This window comes from Tupaia chinensis, unplaced genomic scaffold (assembly GCF_000334495.1).
Source record: "Tupaia chinensis unplaced genomic scaffold, TupChi_1.0 Scaffold144741_1, whole genome shotgun sequence".
NCBI lineage: Eukaryota > Metazoa > Chordata > Mammalia > Scandentia > Tupaiidae > Tupaia > Tupaia belangeri.
In genome coordinates, this window is record NW_006204601.1 from 413050 (window position 1) to 441012 (window position 27963).

General features: G+C 48.2%; 1 protein-coding gene and 1 pseudogene across 1 annotated transcript; one reads left to right on the plus strand and one right to left on the minus strand.

The window, feature by feature from the left end:
- Positions 1-9989: 9989 nt before the first annotated feature.
- ASB16 (ankyrin repeat and SOCS box containing 16) lies at positions 9990-23717 on the minus strand. The gene is given in 6 exon segments (XM_027767830.1): positions 9990-11388; positions 11734-11847; positions 12223-12440; positions 12443-12591; positions 18843-19110; positions 23338-23717. Coding segments are annotated over 6 exon segments (1236 nt in total). The 5' UTR covers positions 23639-23717; the 3' UTR covers positions 9990-11202.
- Positions 14427-14886, plus strand: LOC102501829 (NADH dehydrogenase [ubiquinone] 1 alpha subcomplex subunit 6 pseudogene; annotated as a pseudogene).
- Positions 23718-27963: the final 4246 nt, after the last annotated feature.

Sequence of the window (27963 nt, forward strand, 5' to 3'; positions counted from 1 at the left end):
CTAGTACAGCGACTGGTAGTGTAGGGCCTTGGCAAATGAGGCAGGGAAGCATTTCAAAGAAGGCACAGATTCAAAGTAGGCATAGGGCACAAAAAAGCAGGAACCAAAAAGAAAAGAAAAAAGTTCCGCTTTTGCGAGTTAATTAATTTTTAATATTTTATTTAACTTTATTTTATTACTATTATTATTATTATTCAGTTTGATCAGAGAGAGAGAGAGAGAGGGAAAGTGAGAGAGCAAGCCGCCAGGTCCAGGACTTGAACCATGGTTTACCATGTGGGAATCCAGTGCTTTTAACCACCATGCCACCTGCCGGTCCCATGCAATTAAATTTATTCTAAAACTGGGGGCCAGCAGATGGCCTGGTGGTTAAGGCACTGGACACTCCCACGTGGCGGACCCTGGTTGGAATCCCGGACCTCCACTCCCCCCTCACTTTGTGTCTCCCTCTGATCCAATTAAAAAAAAAAAAGAATGAATAAATAAAATTAGAGGCCAGCAGTTGGCGTAATAGCTATGTTGCTGGACTCTCCTGTAGTTGACTGCGGTTCAAGTCCCAGACCCTTTGGCTTAAACTCAACGTCGGGGCGTGTGCATACACGCCCAAGATCCTGAGGAGAATGGAGAAGGGATTGCAGCATGGCCATTCCCCCGAGGGGGTGATTTCTCTTGCTCTGTCACTCTGTCTCTCTCTCTTTCTGGTCAGTCCACACACCCTATAGCAAAAACCTCTCTTAAATAAGATAAGATAAGATAAGATAAAAAGTTATTCAAAAAATGTGCTAGGGCTTGTTTTTATTTTTTGATAAACTATTGACTAAAATATAAATAACGCAGACAAGAGAAAACATAAACTAAGAGCCGAAAAGATGGCATCAACTTAACACTCCAGTAAAACCAGCACTTAGGTCAAGAAATAAAGAGTTGCCCTAAAGGGCCAGCCAGTGGTGCCATAGTTAAGGCGGCTGGATCTCAGGTAGCGATTGCACAGTCTATGGGGTTCAAGACCTGACCTGCCAGGAAAGAGAATTGCAGTGACCTGACCATCTCCCATGGTGAGTGTTCTCTCACTCCTCCTTTCTCTCTCTCTCTCTCTCTCTCTCACTACTGCACACGCCCTTTAGCAAATAAAAAAAATTGCCCTAGAGTACCCACCTCTCACATATTTGTCTCCTCTTCTAGCTGCTAACCTCCAAAAGTAGTATCTATTCTTTCAAGATTTTTTATTTCTTTTATGACCGAGACAGAGACGGCACACCCAACCAGGTCTGGCCTCTGTGATCCATTCCCAGCCAACCCAGGGTCATGGGCCACCTGCCCAGTGTACTGAGAGAGGTCTCTCAGAGAACCTGGCCCCTTCCCAGTGGGTCAGCCTCTCAGAGCCTCACGTTTTACTACTGCAGCACCCCCACTATCTGGTGTCCAATCAGCCACTTTTTAAAATTAGGGTTTTTATCATAGGGCACATGCACCCACTGGCGAGAAACAGAAAAAGACAGTGAGAGGAAAAGTGAGAAATCACGCCACTCCTCCTAAGAAGGATGGACATGTTGCAACCCCTTCACCTCCATTCTCCTCTTGGGACTCTTGGCAGGTTCACACATGTGCCCAGAATGCTTTTCAAGCAGCTAGGTCCGGATGCCAATTGCTGTTGGCCATGTGGGAGTTCAGCACCTTAGCCACCACGCCACCTACCTGCTGGTCCCAGTAGCCACTATTTTGATGTCTGTTACCATAGATTAGTTTGTCCTGTCTTTGTACTTTGTATAAATGGAATTAAACAGTGTGTACTATTTGGTGTCTGGCTTTTTATAACTTTTTTTTTTTTAATTTGCTATAAGGAATGTGCAGTTGCCAGAGACAGAGAGAGAGAGAAAGAGAAAGCACCCCTCCAGGTAGATGATCACACCAAAATCCCTTCTCCTCCATTCTTCTCTTGGGATTTTGGGCACCCACACACGTGTCCAGTGTGATTTTCAAGCAGCAAGGTTTGGAACTTGAACCACATGGTCCGTTATGTGGGATCTAGCTGCCTTAACCACCATGCCACCTGCCGACCCCCTCATTATTATTTATTTTTTTAATTTGATACACTCACCAGAGAGAAACACAGAGAGAGAGAGAGAGAGAAAGGGAGAAAGCAAGCCACCAGGTCCAGGACTTGAACCACAGTTGGCCATGTGGGAGTCTAGTACCCCAATTGCCATGCCACCTGCTGGCCCCCTAGGTACCTCTGATAAGTAGAATCATATTTGTCTTTTTGTGTCTAGCTTATTTCACTAAGTCTGTTTTCAAGATCCATCTTTTCTATGTTGCAGCATGTCTCAGAATTTCATAAGTTTTTAAGGCTCAATAATATTTCATTGTATGCAGATCCCATATTTATCTGTTCATCTGCTGATGGATATTTGGGTTGTTTCCACCTTTTGGCTATTGTGAATAATGCTGTTATGAACACATGTCAGTACCTGTTTAAGTTCCTGCTTTTCAATTCTTTTGTTAACTTTTTAAAAAATTATTTTATTTTGCCATAGGGCACACACACATGTGCCTGGCAGATGGTTTTTCTTTTTTTTTTTCTTTTTTTCTTTCTTTCTTTTTTTTTTTTTTTTTTTTTGCTTAAAGCATGTGTGCTCACTAGAGAGAGACAGACTATGAGAGGAAAAGTGAGAGATCACTCTCCAGGGGGATGGCCACGCCGTAATCCCTTGTCTTCCACTCTCCTCTTGGGATTTTGGGCACACACACATACAGACCCGGCATGAGTTTGAAGCCGCCAGATCCAGGACTTGAACCACGGTCAACTATGTGAGAGCCCAGTGACATAACCATTACACCATCTGCTAGTCCCAGTAGCACAGTCAACCTCAATCACCATGCCATATGCTGGCCACAGTTAAAATGAATTTTGAAGAATGAGTAGATACTTACTAAGCAAAATTCCAAATGGCAGATACAAGGACTGTCAATAAATATTTGAGGGAATTAATACATCACTGACTTGAGGGCAGCTCCATAGCCCAGTGGTTAAGGGAGGGAAGATACCACATGGCTGATGGTGGTTCGAGTTCCACCTGGCAGCTTGAAAACCATGCTGGACATCTGGATATCTGTTCCCAAACTCCTGACAGGATAGAGAAATGGAGGAGGAGGGATCACAGCATGACCATGCCCCATTGCATGTGCTTTCGCCCTCTCCCTACCCCTCTGTCTCTCTCTGGCAAGTACACACATTCTCTGACCAAAAAACAAAAATAAAAACTAAAAACACTGAATTGAACTACTAATACTTTTTATAATACCAGCCACCACATTTACTGAGAGCTTACTATCTGCCGTGTTCTGTGCTAAGCACTTCACATGCACGATCTCATGGAGCCCTAGGAAGTAGCTCCTATTGTATCTATTTTACAGGTTTGGAAATTGAGACTCAGAGAGGATAAAGGCTTTTCCAAATTATGCCGTGACTCCTATATAGCTAAAGTCATCCAGATGTGAGTGTGTGTGTAATCTTATTGTTAAGGTCAGATGGTGTCACAGTGGTAAAATGCGATGCTCTGTGAGGCTGATCTTTTTTCTTTTTAATAATTGTTTATTTTTATTTATTCATTCATTTATTTTAATTTGACCAGAGAGAGACACAGAGAGAGAAAGAGAATGTGAGAAAGTAAGCCACCAGGTCCAGGACCCGAACCGTCGTTGGCTGTGTGGGTGTGTCCAGCATCTTAACCACCACACCACCTACTGGTCCCCCGTGAGGCTGATCTTCATGGGAAGGTTCCAAGTTCACATCCAGAGATATCCCTGAGCATGCTGGGCACGTGTATGCCCATGATCTGGGACTGACTAATGCAGGGAGTATCTTGTGGCATCAAGACCCTTTTGGGGGCCCTTTGGGAACACTATCTCTTTCTCTCTTGGAACAAAATTAACAAAATAAGATCTTATTGGGGACCAGCAGGTGGCATGGTGGTTAAGGTGCTGGACCCTCCCACATGGCTGACCATGGTTCAAGTCCCGGACCTGGTGGCTTGCTTTTTCACTTTCTCTCTCTCTCTCTCGCTCTCTCTCTCAGTCTCTCTCTGGTCAAATGAAAAAGTAAATGAATAGGGAACCAGCAGTTAGCGTAATGGCTATGTCGCTGGACTCCCATGTAGTTGACCACAGTTCGCGTCCCAGACCCGGTGGCTTAAAAACTCACGCCGGGCGCGTGTGTGTGTGCCCAAGATCCCGAGAGGAGAATGGAGGAGAAGGGATTGTGGCATGACCATCCCTCCTGGGGGGTGATTTCTCGCTTTCTGTCTCTATGTCTCTCTCTGTCTGTCTGGCGAACGCATGCGCCCTACAGTGAAAAAAACCTCTCCAAAAAAAGAAAAGAAAAAAAAGAATAAATAAAATTAAAAATAAATCTTTTTTTAAAAAAAAGATCTTATTGTTGGTGGGACCAACAGGTTGCATAATGGTTATGTCACTGGACTCCTATATAATCAACCATGGTTCAAGTCCCAGACCCAGTGGCTTAAAATTCACACCAGGCGCATGCATGTGCATGCCCAAAATCCCGAGAGGAGAATGGAGGAGAAGAGATTGCATCATGGCCATGCTTCTAGGGGTGATTTCTCACTTTCTCTCTGGTGAATGCATGAGCCCTATACCAAAAATCTTTCAAAAAAAAAATCTTATTGCTGGTAATACTTATCTCCTGCTTTTTCACTTAATTATATGCTGTGCAGCGTTTCTTAGGTCATTGAATATTTTTAAAACATATGTTTTTTTAATTAATTACTTAATTTTAAGAGAGGTTTTTGCTACAGGGTGTGTGTGCTCGCTGGAAAGACAAAAAGAAACAGAGAGACAGAAAGTAAGAAATCACCCTCCAGGGCAGATGGCCACACCACAATCCCTTCTTCTCTATTCTCCTCTCAGGATTTTGGGCACGCACATTCATGTACTCGGTGTGAGTTTAAGCTGCCGGATTCAGGAGTCTAACCGCAGTCGACTGTGTGGGAGTCCAGTGATGTAACCATTATGCCATCTGCTGGTCCCACTTTTTTTTTTTTTTTTTCTAATTTTGCCAGAGAGCATGTGTACTCACCAGAGAGAGACAGAGACAGAAAGGGAGAGAAAGAGAGAGAGAGAGAAGAAAAGTGAGAAAGTGTCTACTCTGGAGAATGGTCATGCCGTAATCCCTTCTTCATTTCTCCTCTCAAGATTTTGCACATTCACGCACCCGGCATTGTTCTTAAACCTCAAAAGAATCTCTGGGGACCCCCTTGTAAAAAATTAGATACCTACTGTAAAAGGCCCCCACTGGCATAGCCCTCTGCCCTCTCCTCTGATTGTTCACCTACAATCATGGAGTTTTGTTTCATTTCATGTACATAATGTGTTCCAACCTGGGTGTATCTCCTTCTTTAAAAAAAAAAAAAAAAAAAAAGAATAATTCATTTAATTTTATTTATTTTAATAAATAAATTATTTATTTACACCACCTGCTGGTCCCTTATTTCCTTCTTGAAGATCTTTCCAAGGCACGTACTGATCACTGAGCCCTCCCCTAGGTCTTTCCTGCTATGTTGTATTATTCGTTTTTCTCAAGTTTATTTTTTCCATAAGGCAGAGAGAGACAGCATCCCCAGTGAAGTTTTTTTGTTTTGTTTTGTTTGTTTGTTTAAGAATTATTATGGGGGAACCAGCAGTTGGTATAATGGCTATGTCACTGGACTCCCATGTAGTCAACCACGGTTCGAGTCCTGGACCTGGTGGCTTAAACTCACGCCGGGCACGTGTGCATGCATGCCCAAGATCCTGAGAGGAGAATGGAGGGGAAGGGATTGTGGCATGTCCATCCCCCACTGGGGGGCGATTTCTCACTTTCTGTCTCTCTGTCTCTCTCTGTCTTTCTGGCGAGTGCACACATCTTGTAGCAAAAGCCTCTCAAAAGAAAAAAAAAAAGAAAAAGAAAATAATTATTTATGGGTTGGAGGAGCCGGGCTGGAGGCCTGTAAGCAGAGCCATCATGTCGCACAAATTTACTAGTCGGACAAATACGATGAGGAATTCTAACACTGAGGAATTCTAGCACCGAGATGTCATGTTCCCAAGGCCATAGCCAAGCTGCTTCCTTTTTTTGAGAGATTTTCACTGTAGGGCGCGTGCGCTCGCCAGACAGACAGAGAGAGACATAGAGACAGAAAGCGAGAAATCACCCCCCAGGGGGGATGGTCACGCCGCAATCCCTTCTCCTCCATTCTCCTCTCGGGATCTTGGGCACGCACGCACACGCGCCCGGCGTGAGTTTTAAGCCACCGGGTCCGGGACACGAACCGCGGTCGACTACGTGGGAGTCCAGCGACATAGCCATTACGCTAACTGCTGGTTCCCCCAAGGTGCTTCCTAAAACCCATTTGATGTCTGAATCTGAATGGAGGAATCTTGGCATTCAGCAGAGTCAGGGATGGGTCCGTTATATGATCCATGAACCGGAACCTCACATCTTGCTGTTCCGGAGGCCACTACCCAAGAAGACGAAGAAATGAAGCTGACAAGCCACTTTTCAGGGTCCAGCTCCACACAGCTGCCCTTACTTTCTAACATCTTCCTAATAACCTGATTATGTCGCCTTCCTTCTCACTTTGATAATTAAAGGATATTCAGTACACCGTTCGAATGTGCTGGTCATTGCTTTACCTCTTGAGTAGAGCCAAAAGCACAGCAGCCCAAAGGAGTGCTCTATGGGCCGCCAAGTGTGATCCCAGGAGAATGTGTTTGACGGCTGGAGGAAGCATCTGAGACTAAGACGATGCCTATTTCAGGGACTGTGTAAATTTGTTTTGTTTTGTTTTCCTGCTGAGTGTCTTATGTATGGTGACTTGTAGGTTTATATTTCAATGTATTGGAAACTTTTCATTTTATTCAAGAAATCTGTTCAAAGCCTTGATTAAAGAGGAAATTTTTATGGAAAAAAAACCCAGAGATTTATTTAATTTCATCTGTTTTGCTGTTGTTGTTGTTTTCGTTTTTTTATTTTAACTTAACCAGAGAGAGAGAGAAAGGGAAAGCGAGAAAACAACCTGCCATGTCCAGGATTCGAACTGCAATCAGCCATATGGAAATCCAGCGCCTTTAACCACCATGCCACCTGCTGACCCCCTCACTGAAGTCTTGACATTGCGATCCACCCTGAGCTTCAGCCACCCCCAAATCCTGGGCTTGTGTATATCTGGCATACTGAGGCCTCCAGAGCTGCAAACCCAGAACCTGCACACGTAGGGGCCAGCCATATTGTGGCTTGTTTCTTCCCGTGTGCCTACCCCCCCCCCAGACCCTGCACACGTGGGGCCCAGCCATATTGTGGCTTGTTTCTACCAGTGTGCCTACCCCTGCTGTCTTATTTTCATTTCCCTGATTGCTGGTACAGATGAGCATCAGTCATTGCTGTGATGGATAACTGAGCGTCTGCTCTCTGCCAGGCCCTGAGAAAATAACGGCAAATAAGCAGATGCCATTTCTGCATTCAAAGAGCAAAGAAATGAAATCTTGGGGACCAGCAATTGGTGTAATGGCTATGTTGCTGGACTCTCATGTAGTCGACTGCGGTTCAAGTCCCAGACCCGGTGGCTTAAACTCACGCCAGGCGTGTGTGCGTTTGCACCCAAGATCCTGAGAGGAGAATGGAGGAGAAGGGATTGCTTTGTGGCCATCCCCGGGGAGTGATTTCTCGCTTTCTGTCTATCTTTCTGATAAGTGCATGTGCCCTATAGTAAAAATCTCTCCAAAAGAAGGGGGAAAAAAAGGAAATCTTTTAGCTACAGATTATTTCTCTAATATTTTGTTTATTTATGCTTATGATTTGTTGTTCAAATAACCAACTAAACCTTTTTCTGTATCCTGACCTGTTACTTCTTTCTTTTATGCTATTTTGCTAGAAAATCTTCTCCTATCCCTAAATAATAAACATAATCAAATACACTTTAAAAAAAATAAGATTTGGCATAGGGTACATGTGCTTGCTGGAGAGAGACAGAGAGAAAAATGAGAAAGGACTCCCCAGGGGGGACGACCACACTGCAATCCCTTCTCCTTCACTCTCCTCTTGAGATTTTGGGTATGCACGCACACACTGGGATGTTTTTCTTTCTTTTTTAATAATTATTTTATTTAACTTATTTATTTATTTTAATTTGACCAGAGAAGGACAGAGTGAGAAAGAGAGAGAGGGAAAGTAAAAAAGCAAGCTTCCAGGTCTGGGACTTGAACTTCAATCCGCCACATGGGAGTCCAGTGCCCTTAATCACCATCCCCCCTGCCAGCCCCCACACGGGGATATTTCTCAAGCCACCAGGTCTGAGACTTGAACTATGCAGTTGGACATTTGGGATCCAACCTGCCTTAATCACCATTCCACCTGACTGGCCCTGTATGTCTATTAAAAACAAGTATTTCTCTCTCTCTCTTTTTTTTAAAGAATTATTTTTATCTAACTTTATTCATTCATTCATTTATATATTTTTTTTTTTGGAGAGGTTTTTGCTATAGGGTGCGTGCACTCGCCAGACAGACAGAGACAGACAGAGAGACAGAAAGCGAGAAATCACCCCCCCGGGGATGATGGCCATGCTGCAATCCCTTCTCCTCCATTCTCCTCTTGGGATCTTGGGCACGCACGCACACGCGCCCGGCGTGAGTTTAAGCCACCGAGTCCGGGACTCGAACCACTGTTGACTACGTGGGAGTCCAGTGACATAGCCATTACGCTAACTGCTGGTCCCTATTTATTTATTTCAATTTAACCAGAGAGGGACACAGAGAGAGAGAAAGTGTGAAAGCAAGCTGCCAGGTCTAGGACTTGAACAATGGTCTGCCCTGTGGGAGTCCAGCACCATTAACCACCACACCACCTGCTGGCCCCCAAGTATTTCTTTTTAAATTGTCAGACGGTGTGTGCACTCACCAGAGAGACCTAGAGAGGGAGAAAACACCTCCCAATGGGGCATGGTCTCACTGTAATGCCTTCATTTCTCCATCCCGGGGGGATATGGGGCTTGCACACATGCACCTGTTGTGTTCTTTGAACCACTAAGTCTAGGATTTGAACAGCATGGTCACCATGTGGGATCCAGCTTCCTTAACCATTAGGCTACAGTATGGCCCCACAGCAGATATCTTACAGTAGTTGTAAACTGAACAGAAAAGGCCAACCTGGCTGGGGTAGGCCTACTGTGAAGAGGTGGAACGTGCAGCACTTTCCACTGAAAGTGAGGCTCCCAGCCTGGGCCCAGGACTAGGGAGGATTTCCTTTTCCTCTCTAAGGCCTTTTGGCTCTGTGAAGTGAAAGCAAACATTTCACCCAGAAAGGGGAGGTTGCTGCTCTGCATAACAAGGTAGAAGACTGTGTTTGTGTTGTGAGAGGGTGTCTCCACAGAGGAGGGAGGATGGCAACAGATGCAGGAGGCAGACCCAGGACTCCTGACTGTCTCTGCTGTGTGACTCTAAGTGGTAGTGGAGTGGAGAGCCAAAGACCCCGCGGTAAAAGGTCAGGAGAGCAGGCTGCAGGCAGCCCCTCCCCAGGTCCCTCCTGCAGGGGCTACTCCAGGCTGTGTTCTGTGAGGGACCTTATATTGTTCTCATAGCCTTTTACCCATCACGAATAGTTGTTCAGGGCAGAAAACTTGGAAACCACGGAACTGAAAGGAGATCGATGAACAGAGAGTAATGGCCACCTCAGTCACATTTCACCCTAACTACATGACATGGCCCAGTGGCCGGAGCACATGCTGGTTGACGACACTACTTGGCAGGCTAAGGCCACAGGGGAGGCCTGAGTTCAACTCCTGGCCCTCCTGAAAGCCAGGTGTGGTAGTGTGTGCCTGTAGGCCTAGCTCCTCAGAAGGATGAGGCAGGAAAATGGCGACACAATGAGCCCCTGTCTACAAAAAGACCAAAAGACTCCCCGAAACCTAACAACATCCACACAGTTGTTCCATGCACAAATCGTTTATTTCCATTAAAAACTGACTGCCTTAAAAAGTTTCCTCCTAAAGATAATTTATGGTACTTTAGACTCTGGGACCCAAGGAAGAAGTGAGAGGGGGACAGATGGTGGTTGGTCCTCCTGTCACGGGCCCTGAAAGACCACTGTTCAAGACACCATGCATCACTCGGGGGGGTGGAGGAATATACCCTAAGGATAACATCCAGCCAGGCTGCCTGCTGGGCTGAAGGGAGGCTCTGCAGAGATCATGCCATTTGAATGGAGTCTGGAGGTATCAGTCAGCCAGCACTAGGTCAAAAACTGTGGAAGGGTATAGCAAGCAGTGGGAACAACGCATGCAAACTCCTCCAAGCAAAGACCAGGTTACATCCAGCAACTGGTAGTTTGTCTACTAAGACTGGATTACAGGAACCCTGGAAAGAAGGCAGGACAGGAGGCCAAAGAAGGCCAGTATCTCAAGGCTATCCATTGCTGACTGTTAACTTTAGCCTGAAGACAGAGCGAGCCACTGAAGGGAATGATCACAGTTGTAACTCCCAAAGATGTTCCCACCTCCCTTCGGCATATGGACTTCAAGACCTCCATTGAACTGACAAAGGAAGTTAGAGGCAGCCCTTGTCATTCTTTAGTAGGCTGCACAGGTAAATGGCTGGCAAGGGAGGGAAGTGACAAAAGTCACCAGCTCCTGGTTTGGAGCCTGGGTAGACAGAGGGACCATTTGCTTAAGCACAGGAGGAAGAGGAGGGCAGAGGTTGAGTGTGGGGTCAGCCCGGGTCTGCAGACTCTTATTGGAGAGAGAGGGGTTGAGCTCAGGTTGGGCTGAAGGTCGGCAGGTGGCTGGCTGGCTCCATGGCACAGTGGTAATGCATTGCTCAAGAGAAGCCAGATCCCACCTGGCGACTGTGGTTCAAATCCTCAGCCCAGTTGGCCTGAGACAAGCTGGGCACGTGAATGAGTGCCCAAGATCTGATGGGCTAGAGAAAGGAAATTGGACTGTGGGCAGACCCCGCCCCTCTTTCTTTCTCTCATGCTTATGTGTACACACAGTACTCTATCATGAATAGAGAATAAAAGAAAAAAGAAGCCAACGAGGGCTAAGCTGGACTGCTAGGGCATGCAGAGTACAGAGAAGAGAGTCAGCGCCTGGTCCTCTAGCCCAGGGTGCAGGCAGAGGGGCAGGACAGGCGTGGGAGGAGCTGGCACAGATGTCACTGGATGCGTCCCTCCACACGCAGCAGCAGATAGTCCCTCAGGAGCGGGGGCAGTGGGAGCCGGGTGGCAGCCTGCCGACAGCGACTACCCAACTGGGAACGCACAGCCAGCCGGGCCAGGTGCTGCAGCCGCCTCGGCTGGTTCACCATACACAAGGCTGAGCTGTAGAAGGCTTCATGCTCCTAGGCCAGGGGTGAAAGAGGGTCAGGTGAGAAAATCCCCTTGACTCTGCCCTTGTATATGGGGCAACCCAGTACTGGGGGCTGGATTTTACAACATCTACTCACTTGGACTCAGATTCAGAACCAGAGAAGCCCTGCAGTGGTAACACTACTATACCTTTGGGCAAGGTGGCAGCCATGTTGGCATTCACTCCCACCCGAGATGTGGGCACAGTGCCCTGTGGCCTGAGCTGCTGGAGAGGGGACCCTAAAACCCAGGTGCACTCCTGCTCCCCCCTCCATGAAGCCAGCCCAGGGCAGACAGGCCTGTAGCACATCCTCCCCGCCCCCACCCCATGGACATACCTGCCACAGCTCTGGGAGCACTGAGTCCACCCAGGTATCGCAGGATGGGACACAAGGGTAGGCATTCAGCAGAACTTCCAAGGCCCGTGGGAAGTTGGCACAGTATTTCAGCAGCTAGGAATCATAAGGGGGTCTCAGGGCTACCATGCCACCCCCAACCAAGGGCAGACCCAAGTCTAGCCTAACCAAATCCCACTCGCGGCCTAACTGGGGGGTGGGGGTGTCTGGCCACCTCCTTTCCCTGCCTCAGTCTGCCCCCATCTACAAGTATGCTCCAACCTCTTGACCCTGGTTTTCTTGGGAGTTCCTTCCTCTCTTGGACACCTTCCCACATAACCACTTCTCTCCCTTCCCAATGGGGAAAGACCCCGGGCCACTGAGGATGGACTTTCAGTCTCCTGGACCCCTGACTTCCCCAATGGCAGGGCAGTTCCAGCCACAGGCTCCCCCATCCACTTGGCGCCTCCTCACTCAGGTCCTACCGCGCACCTCAGGGCGCACGGGCTGAGCCCCATAGTCCAGCAGCGCCGAGAAGAGAACCTCTGGCTCCCAGTTGGGGGCATCCTGCACGGCCTGCAGCGCGCAGTCCATGGGTGTGTGGCCGGCCCCGTTGGGGACTCCAGCGCAGGCCCCATGACGCAGCAGCAGCTCAGCCAGGCCCCCGCAGCCGTTGGCAGGAAGGAGAGCCAAGGGGCGGGTTTTCTCAGGTGGGCTCCGAGACACTGGCCTCTGTTCCTGGGTGTCGTCTGCACGTGCTCCTCCAGGCCCCGCGCGGCCGCCACGTGCAGGGGCGTCACCTCGCTCTCCTGTGCTGCCAGGTTCACGGTAGCTCCCGCCTCTAACAGCAACTTGGCACACCTGGGAACAGAGCATAATGCCGGGACAAATCCTGAGGGCCTGGGAACCCCTCAGCCTGCTGCCCCTTCCTCCTCCCCAGCCCTCTTATTTCGGGGTCCGGCCTAGTGTCCGCGCGAGAACCGCAGCAGCTGGGTGACAGACAGCTGTCACCAGGCCCATCCAGGCCACCAGGAGCATCTCCAACTTTCGAATGAAAAACCTCAGCCCAGAGAGGTCTTATACAGCAAAGGGCACACAGCAAGTTAGTGGCTCCACCAGAATTTGTACGGCCTGCCGCAGGCAGTGTGTAGGGTACTGGCATGGTCATCCCCCCTGGGGTGGTTTCTCCCAGAGACTCCCCTGACTCCCCAGTGGAATGAAACCCCAAGGCCTAGTTCTGAATCATTTGTCAGTGCTCTAACATTTTCATAGCGCACCTATGTACACTACAAAATAGAAAATGAAGAGTATAAGCAGAGGGCCAGCAGTGTGGAGGTTAAAGCAGACGGATCCCACATGGCCAACTCTGCAGTTTGAGTCCCAAACTGGTGGTTTGAAAATCGTGCTAGGCATGGGCGGGCAGGTGGTGTGGCGGTGAGGGTGGCTGGACTTCCACATGGCTGACTAGTTTGAGTCCTGGACCTGGCAGCTTGCTTTCTCACTTTCCTTCTCTCTCTCTCTGGTCAACTTCAAAATAATAATGACAATGAATTAAAATAAAATAATTCTTTTTAAAAAATACTTATTTTATTTATTCATTCATTTATTTTTTTAGTTTGACCTGAGAGAGACAGAGGGTGAGAGTGAGAGAGAGAGGAAGTGAGAAAGCAAGCCACCAGATTCAGGACTCGAACCCTGGTTGGCCATGTGGGATTGTCCAGCGCCTTAACCACCACGCCACCCACTGGTCCCCTAAAAATAAAATAATTCTAAAAAAAAAAAAAAAAAGAAAGAAAGAAAAGAAAATTATGCTAGGCATGTATGTGCGCATGGTTGCCCAAAATCCAGAGAGGAGAAGGAATTGTGGTATGGCCATCCGTCCTGGGGGGAGGGGGTGGTTTCTCTCTTCTCTCTCTCTCGCTCTCTCTCTCTCTCTCTCTCTCCCTCTCTCTCTCTGTGGCCAGCGCACATGCCCTATAACAACAACAACAACAAAGTATGAACCGAAAAGAAAAATAAATAGAAGTTCTAGTGTTTTAGTCCTTCTCCAAACTTAAGTCCACTCCTCTAGAGCAAGCTACTCATTCAAGAAAAGAAAAACCCTCAGGGACCTCCCTCCTTCATTTTCTCCTAGAGAAAACAAACAAAACCAAAGGAAAAAGCAAACAGACTTCAGAGAGAACATGTTTCACAGTCTCCTGGTTCCTGGAAAAATTATAGGTCAGAACATTGTTTCGACAAATATGCATCGTTACCTGCTGTGGGGTAAACCAAACATGCAATAAAGTGAATTAATAATGATGAAACGAAACTAACAGTAATTTATAATTAAAAAGCCAGAATGGCAGCCGTCAGAAACTCAGGAACAGATCCATCACCCCCATGAAACCCTGATGACTAAGTATCTGTTCTCAAAATGACCAAAATTCTGAGACCAGCAGGTGACGGAGTGGTTAAGGCGCTGAACTCTCACATGGCTGACTGCTGTTTGAGTTTCAGACCAGTGTCTTGAAACTTATGCCGGGTGCAAGCATGCCCAGAATCCCAGGAGAAGAGCAGAGAAGAAGGGAATGTGGCAATGGTCATCCCCCCTGGGGGGGTGATTTCTCACTTTCTCTCTGTCTCTCTGGTGAGCGCACTTGCCCTATACCAAAAATCTCTCTCAAAAAAAAAAGGCAGCGAGTTTCTTCAGCAAGATGGCGGCGAGCGGCATCCGCCGGGCTGCGGCCGTGGCCCCCACAGCTTTGAAGCCCATTTTCAGTCGGGACATGAACAAGGCCAAACGGAGGGTGCGTGAGCTCTACCGCACCTGGTATCGGGAGGTGCCGCACACGGTGCACTTATTCCAGCTAGACATCACTGTGAAACTTGGACGGGATAAAGTTTGAGAAATGTTTATGAAGAATGCCCATGTCACAGACCCCAGAGTGGTAGGTCTTCTGGTCATTAAGGGAAAGATGGAACTGGAGGAAACGATTAAAGTGTGGAAGCAGCGGACACACGTTATGAGGTTCTTCCACGAAACAGAAGCACCAAGGCCAAAGGATTTCCTGTCCGAGTTCTACATTGGTCATGACCCGTGAAGTCCCTCAGTGGAAAGGTGCATGTTGATATTTAATTATTTTAGAACACAAAGAAATTCATTATGTGATGGTCAAAAAAAGAGGCAGCTTTGCAGACACCCAAGTCTCTCACCCAAATCTCACCCTCAACCATGGTCAACCCCACCGTGTTCTTCAACATCACTGTCAATGCGAGCCCTTGGGCCAGGTCTCCTTCAAGCTGTTTGTAGACAGAGTTCCAAAGACAGCAGAAAACTTTTGTGCTTTGAGCACTGGAGAGAAAGGATTTGGTTATGGGGTTCCTGCTTTCACAGAATTGTTCCAGGGTTTACGTGCCAGGGTGGTGACTTCACATGCCATAATAGTCCTGGCGGTAGGGCCATCTGGTGAGAAATTTGAGGATGAGAACTTCATCCTGAAACATACAAGTCCTGGCATCTTATCCATGGCAAACACTGGACTCAACACAAACGGTTCTCAGTTGTTCATCTGCACTGCCAAGACTGACTGTGGTTGGCTGGCAAGCATGTGGTCTTCGACAGGGTGAAAGAGGGCATGAATATTGTGGAAGCCATGGAGTGCTTTGGGCCCATGAATGGCAAGACCAGCAAGACCCTCTGCCCCATCTGCTCTCTATGTCCTGTAACCTGTGCTCTTGCTGCAGTTCTTTGTGTTCTGTATTTTCCTTATTCCCCTCCAAATCTAGCCAAATTGCAAAGTTAAGTTTATGATCATGGGGCCCAACAGTTGGCGTAATGGCTATGTCGCTGGACTCCCATGTAGTTCACCGCGGTTCGAGTCCCATACCCGGTGGCTTAAACTCACGCTGGGCGTGTGTGCGTGCATGCCCAAGATTCCGAGAGGAGAATGAAGGAGCAGGGATTGTGGAGTGGCCATCCCCCCTGGGGGGGGGTGATTTCTCACTTTCTGTCTTTCTCTTTCTGGTGAGTGTACGCACCCTATAGCAAAAACTTCCCCCTCCCCTCAAAAAAGTTTATGATCATGAAATAAAAACTAAGCAGCAATAACAACAAAAAGATCAGAATTCCAGCTCATGCATCTGGTAGGTGCTCTGCTTAGTGGCTAAGAGTTGAGTGGCAGCCAGTCTTCCAAAAGTGACTGAGTTCGTTTCCTCAGTAAGTCCTAATCATGGACTAATTTTTGTTTCCAAATATTCAGTTTAAGTAATGCTTAAAAACTTCCTCGGTAAGGTTCTGGTAAGTGGCCATTCTCATCTTGCTTAAAAGAATGAAGTATGGTGAAAGGCACACCACATGTCCGTAAGAGCCCAGGAAGGGCTGGCGAACTTGGACCATCCTGGGTCTGGTACTGATGTGGCTCTACTGGAGAGCGGTCCCTAACATATGGGCTGCGGACCGTCTTCCAGAACACTTGACTCCTTACTGTCGGCCCTGTCTGTTGTCTTGATTTGTAAAAGTTCAAACCCCAGGCCAGCAGGTGACATAGTGGTTAAGGTGCTGGACTGACTCTCTCTCTTTTTTTTTTTTTTTGAGATTTTTGCTATAGGGTACATGCACTCACTGGAAAGACAGAGAGACAGAATGTAAGAAATCACCCCCCCATGAGAGGTAACCACACTGTGATCTCTTCTTCTCCATTCTCCTCTCCAGATTTTAGGCATGCACACACATGTGCCTGGCACTGAGTTTCAAGCCACCACTGTCATTTTAACAAATGAATCCCCCTCTGAGGTCAGTTTCCAAGTTTAGGACTTGAACCTGTTTAACTACATAGAAGTCCAACACCTTAACCACTATACCACCTGTTCGACTGCAGTTCAAATCACTTAGTGGCTTGAAATTTACACCAGGCACATGTGCATGTGCCCAAAGTCCTGAGAAGAGAATGGAGGAGAAGGGACTGCAGTGTAGCCACCCCCTGGGGGATGATTTCTCACTTTCTGTCTCTCCATTCACCACACATGCCCTACAACAAAAATCTCTTACAAAGGGTGGGGGGGGGACTAGCAGATGGCATAATGGTTACATCTCTGGACCCCCACGTAGTTAACTGCAGTTCAAGTCCTGGACCTGGCAGCTTAAGAAACTCACACTGGGTGAACGTACATGCGTGCCCAAGATCCCAAGAAGAGAATGAACGAGAAGGGATTGTGGCATGTCCAGCCCCGCTGGGGGATGATTTCTTGCTTTCTGTCTCTCTGTCTCTGGCAAGTGCATGTGCCCTATAGCAAAAAATCTCTTTCTCTCTCTAAAGATAAAAGTGCAAATACCATCATGCAAGGAGCCCAAGAAACAGCTGGCCTTAAAAAGGAGAGAAGGAGGGAGGGAGCTGGCTCCTAGCCTGATTAAGGCAGCTGGATCCCACATAGCCAACCCACAGTTAGAGTCTCGGACCCTGCAGTTTGAGAAACATGTTGCGTGTGTGCATGCATGCACGAATCCCTACAGTACAGAGAGATGGAGTAAAAGGGACTGTGGTGTGATTTGTCCTTGGAGGAGTGTTTTCTCTCTTGTCTCTCTCCGGCAAGAGCATGCACCCTCTGGCAAAATTGAAAAAATAAAAGAGGGAAGGGGAGGAATGGTGGGAACCTTACACTCAGGTTGGGAAACACAGGGCTAGAGCAAGCTTTCTTTCCTTTTTCTTTTTTTAACTGCCAGAGGATACATGTACTTGCCAGAGAGAGAGAGAGAGAAACAGACAAAGCACCCTCTAGTGGGGTGTGGTCACACCACAGTCCCTTCTCCATTTCTCTCTCCTATTGGAGTGCTTTCCAAGTTACCTGGACTGGGTTTACAACCAGGGTTGGCCATGTGGGATCTGGCTTCCCTTAACCACTGGCTACGGGCTAGCAGGGATAGTTCTTTCTTGATGCCTACCTCAAAACAACTAGGGGTCCAGGGACCAGCAGTTAGCGTAATGGCTATGTCACTGGACTCCCACGTAGTCAACTGTGGTTCGAGTCCCGAACCCGGTGGCTTAAACTCATGCTGGGCACGTGTGCGTGCGTGCCCAAGATCCCGAGAGGAGAATGGAGGAGAAGGGATTGTGGCGTGGCCATCCCCTCTGGGGGGGTGATTTCTCACTTTCTGTCTTTCTGTCTCTCTCTGTCTGGCGAGCGCACACACCTATAGCAAAACCTCTCAAAAAAAGGAAAAAAAAACAACTAGGGGTCCAGTCAGTAGCACGGTGGTTAAGGCAGATGAATCCCACATGGCTAACTGGGCAGTTCGAGTCCTGGACCTAGTGACTTGAAACACACAACAGGTGTATGTGTGAGCCTGAAATCCCAAGAGTAGAGATAGGATTGCAGTATGACCATCCCCCTGAGGGGGGGTGCTTTCTCACTTTTCCTCTCTTTCTGTGGCTTGCACACATGCCCTATAGCAAGATTTTTTTTTTAATTTAACTTTCATTTATTCATTCATTTGATTTGACCAGAGGGAGACACAGGACGAGAGACAGGGAGAGTAAGGAAGCAAGCCACCAGGGCTAGTACTCAAACCTCGGTTGGCCATACGGGAGTGTCCAGCACCTTAACCACCATGCCACCGGCTGGCCCCACCCCATAGCAAGATTAAAAAACAAACAAACAAATAGCAACAAATTAATTAGGAATGTGGCACTAGGGTTGGAACAGGGTTTTCCAAAAAAGCAATAGGACTTCTGCCTCCTAGCCTTAGCAGATGTGACCGTGGATAAGTCACTAAACTTTTCTTAGCCTCATTTTTGAATAAAATAATTATTTACTTACTACTATTATTATTCAGTTTGACCAGAGAGAGACAAAGAGAAAGCAAACTACCAAGTCCAGGACTCGAACTGTGATCGGCCATGTGGGAGTCCAGCACCCCAACTACCACGCCACCTATTGGCCCCTGAGCCTCATTTTTCTCATCCTGTAGAATGAGGCTTGATCCCAGGTTGTGAAAACAGGTATGTGAAGTGCTTTGGAAACTATGAAGCTGCACAGGGATGTCAAGGTCTCTGTTCTCCTGGCTTTGGAAGCTGGAGACACACATGCACACTCACACACTCCTCCCCAAACCATTCCCAACCCCAGGTACCTACTGCAGGGACTCGGGGGCAGTGCAGAGGTGCAATGGGGTCATGCCCTCCTGAGATAGCACATTAGCTTTGGCACCAAAGGTCAGCAGCAGACGCACACAGTCGGGCTGGGCCCGGGCACAGGCCTCATGCAAGGCAGCCTGGCCCCCTACCCGGGCATCCAGTTCAGCCCCCTGCAGGATGAGGTGACGGGCACAGTCTATGTAGCCTCGAGCCGCAGCGATGGTGAGCGGTGCCGTCTGCTTGGTCTTGGGGGTCAGCACCCAGAACCCTGAGGAGAGCAGGCAGTGGAAGGGGACAGGGAATGAGGATGCTGGCCTATGGCTGATCACTGACACTTGCCTTCCCTCTGCATGGTTCGCTGAGCACAAATATGGTGCCAGGCTGTACCTGTGGAAAGGGGCTCACTCAAGACCTGAACTGGGAAGGTAAATTAGAACAGCTTTTAGAACTGTCTGTCACGGGGCCGGCAGGCGGCATGGTGGTTATGGGTGCTGAACTCCCATATGGCCGGCCATGGTTTGAATCCTGGACCTGGCAGTTTGATTTCTCACTTTCCCTCTCTCTCTCTCTCACTCTGTCCCTCTCTGGTCAAATTAAAGAAAGTTCAATAAAATAATTCTTAAAAAAAAAACAAACAAAAAACTGTCACTCTATAACAAAACATAGTATGTGTCATTGAAAAAAATGAATTGTTTTATAAAGCCACAAGGGCCAACTACAGAGGATGAGCCATGTTAGGAAAACTCAGAGTCTAGGAGTGGACCCAATAGCTTTTCGTGCTCACTTCTGGCGTTGGGGGTGGGGGTGGGGGGCGGGGAGTGGAGTTATGCACAGGTGGGCCTGGAGCTGAATTTGGAAGTGAACAAAGGACAAATCTGAATTCTAGGACATTCCTGGGGCAAGGAGGGTTGAGTAGAAGTAGTAGGAAAGACGAAGGGAGAGAAAAGAGGTAGACAGGGAAAGGAAGAGTAAGAAGAGGGGCTGGTCATGTGGTGGGAAATGGATTTGACCAATGGACATGGCCGAGGACTGTTTAAAGGACGTGTATGCCCAACATGGAGCTGTGAAGTTGTCTGCATGCTGGCAAAAGGAAACCTACTTTTTGTTTTGTTTTTAGTTTGCTATAAGGCGCATGTGCTCTCTAGAAAGAAACAGAGGGAAAGTGAGAAATCACCACTCAGGGGGAATGGCATGCTGCAATCTTTTCTCCTCCATTTTCTTCTGAGAACTTTGGGCATGTACACATAAGCTCCCAGCATGTTTTCTCCTTCCTTCCTTCCTTCCTTCCTTCCTTCCTTCCTTCTTTCTTTCTTTCTCTTTCCTTCTTTCTTTCTTTCTTTCTTTCTTTCTTTCTTTCTTTCTTTCTTTCTTTCTTAATAATTGTTTATTTGGGGGCCAGCAGGTAGTGTGGTGGTTAAGGCATTGGACTCCCACAGAGCGGATCATGTTTCAAATCCCAGACCTGGTGGCTTGCTTTCTCACTTTCTCTTTCTCTCTCTCTGGTCAAATTAAAAAGTAATAATAACAAATAAAAATAAATCATTATTAGTCAATAATAAAAATACTTTTTTAGTTATTTAAATAATTTTTAATATGAGAGAGGAATAAAGGGAGGGGGGAGGAGGAGATGGAGGAAGAGATAGAAAGAAAAATAGTTTTGTTTTTTTTTTTTTTTAAGAATTATTTTATTTGGACCAGCAGATGGCATGGTGATTAAGGTGCTGGACAATCCCACATGGCGAACCACGGTTCGAGTCCTGGACCCAGTGGCTTGCTTTCTCACCTTCTCTCGCTCTCTGTGTGTCTCTCTCTGGTCAAATAAAAAATAAATGAATGAATAAATAAAGTTAAATAATTCTTTTTAAAATTATTTTATTTTACATTAATTAATTAATTAATTAATTTCAATTAACTAGAAAGGGACAGAGTGAGAGAGAGAGACAGAGAAAGTGAGAGAACAAACCACCAGGTTCAGGACTCAAACCACAGTTGGCTATGTGGTAGTCCAGCGCCCTTAACCACCATGCCACCTGCTGGCCCCAGGATTTTTTCCTTTTGTTTTTTTAAAGAATGATTTCATTTGGGGCCAGCAGGTGGCGTGGTGGTTAAGGGTGCTGGATTCCCACATGGCTGACTGTGGTTCAAGTCCCAGACCTGGTGGCTTGCTTTCTCACCCCCTCCTCTGTCCTCTGATAAAAATTAAAATCAGTAAATAAAGTTAAATAAAATAATTCTTTTTTTAAAAAGAGAATTATTTAATTTTATTTTATTTACTCTTATTATTTTTTAATTTGACCAGAGAGAGAGAGAGAGAGAGAGAGAAAGAGAAAGCAAGCCACCAGGTCTGGGACTCAAACCATAGTTGGCCATGTGGGAGTCTGGTGCCCTAACCACCATGTCACCTGCTGGTCCCTTATTTTAATTTTTGTATTATGTCCACCTGCCAAGCCTGCCCACCATGTTTTCAAGCTGCTGGATCTGGGATTAGAACCATGCAGTTTGCCATGTGGATCTAGACACTTTAACCATCACACCACCTGCTGGCCCGATCCCTGGTTTTTCTAATTTTTGGATAAACACATTTTATTTTTATTAGGGTTGCAGTTAAGACCAAATTTCATCTCAGGGATGCTGGACATGCTGCAGGACAAGATCAGGATGCCCTGGGTGGAGCCCCATCTCTAACTGATGCAGCCAAGCAGGAATTTGGAGCCTGATGACACCTGGAGAGTGTAAGTGCTCCCAGGGATGTTGAAGCTCCAAATCCATGGGTGGTGTTTGAGGCAATCTCAGTTGAGGTATTTGCTCTATATGGACAAACCCTCTAAAACATATCCTAAAGAAATTATCTGGCGGGCCAGCAGGTGGCACGGTGGTTAAGGTGCTGGACTCCCACATGGCCAACTGTGGTTCGAGTGCCAGACATGGTAGCTTACTTTCTCACTTTCTATTTCTCTCTGGTGAATGCACATACAGCAAATTAAATAATAATAAACGAAATTTTTAAAAAATCATCTGGCAAATACATAAAGATATTCATTAAAAAGTTATTTTTTTTAATCTTTTAATAAATTATTATTTATTTAATTTTATTTATTCATTCATTTATTTTAATTTGACCAGAGAGAGACACACAGAGAGAGAGAGAGAGAAAGGGATAAAGGAAGCCGCCAGGTCCAGGACTCGAACCGTGGTTGGCCATGTGGGAGTGTCTAACACCTTAACTACCATGCCACCTGCTGGTCCCAAAAAGTTATTTAAAGTAGTATTTTTAAAAAAGGAATTCAGTCTCCCCAGTCTATTTGGGGGCTAGTTATATAAACCACAGCATATACTCATACAGTAGAATTTATGCACCTATTTAAAACATTTTGTAAATTATGCTGTTGACATGGAAAAATGTTACAAGATAAAAATCATATACTGGGACCAGCAGTTGGCATAACTGATATATCACTGGACTCCCATGTAGTCAACTGTGGTTCGAGTCCTGGACTCAGTGGCTTAAACTCATGCCAGGTATGTGTGCGTGCGTGCCCAAGATCCCGAGAGCAGAATGGAGGAGAAGGATTGCGGTGTGGTCATCCCCTCTGGGGGGTGATTTCTTGCTTTCTGTCTCTCTGTCTCTCTCTGTCTTTCTGGGGAGCACACATGCCCTCTAGCAAAAACCTCTAAAAAATAAATTAAAAAAATAAAAATCACATCATACAAGGTCAGCAGGTGCTATGGTGGTTGAAGTGCTGGACTATCACATGGCCAACTGCAGTTCGAGTCCTGGACCTAGTAGCTTGCTTTCTGGCTTTCCCTCTGTCTCAGTCTCTCTCTGGTGAATGCACATAGCAAAATTGGAAAATAATAAGAATGACGAATAAAATTAAATAAATAATTCTTTTTTAAAAATTGCAGGACCAGCAGATGGTGTAATGGTTATGTTGTTAGACTCCCCCATAGTCGACTGCAGTTCAAGTCCCAGACCAGGCAGTTTAAACCTCATGCCAGCACATGTGCGTATGTGCCCCAAATCCGGAGAGAATGGAGAAGGGATAGCGGCATGGCCATCCCCGGGGAGAGTCATTTCTCACTTTCTGTCTGTCTGTCTCTCTGGTGAGCATATGTACTCTATAGCAAAAATCTCTCCAAAAAAATCACATTATAAAATTGCATGTGGAATCTACTTTCATTTTATGAAAGAAAAAATGTGCATATGTATGGATTATACAAGCAGAGGAAAAAATTATGCTGGAGTGTAACTGTGTTACTATGTAATTATATATACAATTATCATTTCCCAATAAAATATATACAATATGTTAAAAGTCTGTAACTTAACTCTGAAAAGACATACAAACCACTAACTATGCCTCCTCTTTGTTTAGGAGGGAGCTGGGCGGGGAGGTGGGAAAGAGGGTCTAGTCTACGGCTTGTAGGGAGTGGATGGGTCCCATCTCCCCCCCGGGCTGGCCTCCTCGTTCTGCCCTCACTTGGTGCTTCCTACCCTGTTCAGCCGACCAGGCCAGCTGATTGCTCACAGTCTCCACAATCATGTTGGCGGTCTCTTCATCTTGAAACAGGGCTTGGACCTGTGGCAGGTCGCCGGAGAAGAGGGCATTGTGGACAGCTGGGTCTCGGCAGCAGCGGGGAGGCCTAGTGAGTCGGGCCCGTGGACTCGAGGGGTGCCTCTGGTTCCGGCATTGCTGGGCAGCTGCCCGCCGACGGTCTTCCCATTCCAGCCACTCCCGCTGCAGGCGGAGGGAGCGCAGTGTGGACGAGGTGAAGGGGAAGGTTTCCCTTGCCATGGGGAGGACCCCAGGGGTCTAGGCAGTGGCACCCCAGCAGAGCCAGGATCCTTCTGCCTGACTCCCGCCCTTGCTCTGAGGAGCCGCCCTGCCCCCTCCCCAGCGAGCCAGACTGAGGAGCAGCTGAAGCTATAAATAGGCCCTTCCCTGACCTGGTAAACACAGTTTACCCAGATCATCATCCTGGTGCAGAGAAGGTGCCGGGCCAACCTCCAGCCAGAGCGAGGACTGGCCCCTGCCCCTGCTGATACCCTTTGGTCAGCAGGCCCTCAGCTGAGGCCACCCCAGAACCCCAGGGTCAGCATCTTCCCACTGCTCCAGAGTGAGTATCTTGGGTCAGCAAAGTCCAAGGTGAGTGGGACAGACTGTCAGGGAGATGGGCCGGGAAAGAGGCGCCCAGGGTCCTCCAGCCTGTCTGATGTTGGCTGAAGAGCAGGCATGTTGGCCCACATGGAGGGGAAAAGGCAGACTTTGGCTCAGGAGGGAAGGGGACATCAAGACAGAATTACTGAGAAGGTGAAGCGCTCTCCCTGGCCTCTGCAGTAAGCAGGAACTGCACATGTGCACAGTTCCCAGTGTCTGAATCACTTTCACGTCCACCTTCCCCGGGCAGCCACACAACCCAGCAGGCCCAGGTAAATAACACGATTGGTCTGGACCATCAGTGATAGTGCCAGGCAGCCCTGAGGTGCGTGGTCTCGCTTGTTTTCCAGATGAGGCACTCGAGGTTTATTAAGGTAAAACTGGCTCAGGTCATGCCTTGAGAGGGGCAGAGCCAGGACCCAGAGAGCCAGCTCCATAGGTGGTGCATTTGGGCTCTTGCTGCGGTGGCCTTAAGGGCAGAGACAGGCGTGACTGCCTGCCCACTCTGAGCAAGATGGCACAGACTCCTGGAACTGCCTTCAGTGGTTCTTGATTCGTTTTCTATCCCCAGCTCCTAAGGAGCTCACATGTCTGCCTGAGAGGGCCAAGTCATTGACCTGGAAACTTGAGGGACTTGACTAAAAAGATGAGCAAGGCTCAAAGTCGGTCACCCTGCGGAGAAAGCAGCTCTGCTTCCAGGAGCCTCTAGGGGGAGGACTGGGGCCGTGAAACCGCACCAGCACTGTGAGCGCAGAGCAGGAGGGGAGGGCAGAAGGATGCCAGCACTGCCTCAGCAGCTCCCTAACCTCCACTCTGCCCTGCGCACACTGGAAGTGCTGGGCCCCGGGCCCGCTGCAGGTGTGGCTGGGCGGGGGCCTGTCCGCTGAGCAGGCCGACTTCCTCTTGGCTCCTTGGCGCTCCCCAGTCCCTGGCCCTGCAGCAGGCCCCTGCTCCGTCATCTTTCTCTTCCTCGCTCTGGTCTCTTCACACAAAGTTCTAGCCCCAGTTCTCACTTCCTGGTGACTATCTTAAGTCATGCCCCCAACACCTTAAGCCTGGACAACTCCGCCTCTTACCTGGGGTGCCTTCCTCTGGCCACATCCTCCCTCCCTGTCCAGCTGCCAGAATGACCTTTCTAAAAGGGTTCATTCTCATACACACTACTAAAGTAAAGCTGGACCCATAAGGAAACGTCGGGCTTGGTTTCCCCATCTTTGCAAGCAGGTGTGTGCACCCATGATGCTGGTTGGGAGGCAGGGGGGATTGACAGCGTGCTTATTCTTTCTCGTACTCTCTCTCTCGAAAAATAAATAAATAAATAAATAAATAAAATAAAACCCCAACCATCTGCTGACTCTGAGACCTGCCCTCTTGTGTAAGCCCCAATTCCTGGTTCAGATCCCATCACTCAAGTTACAGAGCTTGCTCATCCCGGCTCCCCAGCCCTCCGTGCCGTTCCCTGGGCTTGGAATTCCCTTCTCGTTCCTCAAAGTCCACCCCAAAGGTCATCTGCTCTGGGGAGCCATCTCTACCGCAGCAACCCAAGGTGGTCCTCTCCCCACCCCCCAAGTTCTGGCCACCCCCGTCTTTGCTCCTGAAGGATTTATTTTTTAAAGAATTACTTTATTTAACTTTATTTATTATTTTCCAGTTTGATCAGAGGGAGACAAAGAAAGAGAGAGAGCAAGTGAAAAAGCAAGCCACCAGTTCCAGGACTTGAACTGTCGGCCATGTGGGAGTCCAGTGCCTTTAACCACCATGATACCTGCAGAGTCCATTCCTGAAGGATTCCAAAGACACTTTGTGACGCTTCTATCCTGCACTGTAGATGTCAGACTGCCACACTGGGTGAGTAGGTGAGGGTACTGGAGAGGCCTGGCACATGCTCAGCCTTGACGTGGTGTTGCAGAGCCCAGGGCACAGGCAGGCTGGCCTCAGGTGCAGTGCACTGAACGAAGGTCCCTATTCTCTGCCAGAGCAAACACTCATCAGCCTGCCCGAGTGGGTGGCAGCGGCCTGGGCTGTTTCTGGCACTGCCCTTACCCTGCTGTTCACCCACTCTGCCTGGCCCCAGCTACTTGGTGGTGTTCCAGGATGGGGGACCCCAGAGGAGAAATGAGATCATGCACAGTGAGGCCTTGGAGAGCCTTGGAGAAAGGCGCCTCTATAAGTGCAGCTGTGATTAACCCTGCTGGAACACATTCAGGGTTTTAATTGCCCCGCCAACAGCCTGGCTGAGCACCCACAGCTGGGTTCCCAGGGTTGAGAGTCTGGCGAGGCCAGGTGGGGCCAAGAGGGGCCAAGGTGGTGGGCGTCCCCTCCTCCCTGAGGCACACAACAGTCATGGCCCAGCCTCTGCCCTGCCTTCTTGCCACACAAGCCTGAGTCTCCGAGGCCCACCAGTGTTCAGTGTCCTGGTACTTAATGTTAGCTTCCTGAGGCAGAGAAAGGAGGCCTTTACCTCCACCAGTTGGCTGTGGGCCCCAGGGACACCAGAAGTTCCACGGGTGGGCACAGCAGCAGGCGATGAGATACCTAGCATTGGGAGCTCTGAGCCTGTGGGACAGTGCAGCACATGGAAACCAGGACTGTGAGCAGTGGGGCCAGGGCTCAAGACTGTCCAGGTAAGGAAGAGCGCTGCAAGCCAGTGGCAAAGACAGGTGGTTTAGGTGCGGGGAGACACGGCACAGGTGGGCTCTGCGTGGAGCCAAGGTGGAGGCAGAGCTGAGGAGTCAGCAGGGGGTGGAAGAGAGGTGGAGAAGAAAGACGTACATGGCATGCTCAGGTAGGAAACCTGAACTGGAGCCTGCTGGGGCACTGGTCCCCTCTCACCCTGGCCTAGGAGCATCAGTCTTCTAAAACGGACCCACTGCAGTCAGGAACCAACTGAACATGGGCTTCCTACAGCACTTGCTCATTTTAGCCCTTAATACTGGGGCCCACAGGGTCAGCCTCTCTCTGGGAAAAGGGAGGTTAACGCCTCCCCTTAGAGCAGTGTCAAGCCCATGCCCACGGGCAGTCCCTGTGCCCAGCTGCTTAGTGAAGGCTGAGCCTGGGCAGGGGAGGCTGGCGGTTAACGTACTTCCTGTCACCCCGGAGTTGAGAGTTCTCCTTTCTGCCCTAAGTTACAAAAGGAAAACAAGGTGGATAACTTGGTATAATTAGAACTCCTCTACCCCGTTCATGCCCCTTGCCCAAGTCTGGTCTGAACAGTGGTACAGAGAAGCTACACTGATGAAGAGTTGCTTGGCAACAAAATTAAGCAGTAGGAGATTATAGCCCAAGGTACAAAATCAATACCCGTGAATCCACGCTGATATAAATGCAGGACTGAGCAAACGAGAGCGAACAGACCAATCTCCCATGCAGGATTCCAAACTTACGTAGGTGTCCTGCCTTTCAGGAGGTGGAACACAATTCCCCACTCCTTAACTGCGGCGGCACATGGTGACTTCCTTCCAAAGAGTCCAGTACAGGAAGGGAAAAGCAAGAGAGGAACTATACGGTGGAGAAGCCTGCAAACCTCATCTCAGTGAGGCGAGTCAGGTCCACGTGAGCCTGGAGAATGGCACCCCTGCCCCCACCAGTCTCCCTCCCCAGAATCCATGACAAAAACGTCAAACAAATCCTAACAGAGGGGCATCCTGCAATGAACCTGGCCAGTGCGTCCTAAAACTGCCAAGGTCATCAGGGACAAAGGAAGTCTGAGAAGCCACCACACTCATGGAAGCTGAAACATAAGAATTAAACGTAAAATGGGATCCTGGGTGGGATTCTGAAATGGAAAAAGGACCTGAGGGAAAACTGAGTAAATGGGAGTGAGGTACAGAGATTAGTCTATAGTAATGTATTAATACTGATTCATTAATTGTTTTTTTTTGTGTTTTTTTTTTTAAAAGGTTTTGACTATAGGGCGTGTGCTCTCGCCAGAAAGACAGAGAGACAGAAAGCGAGGTATCACC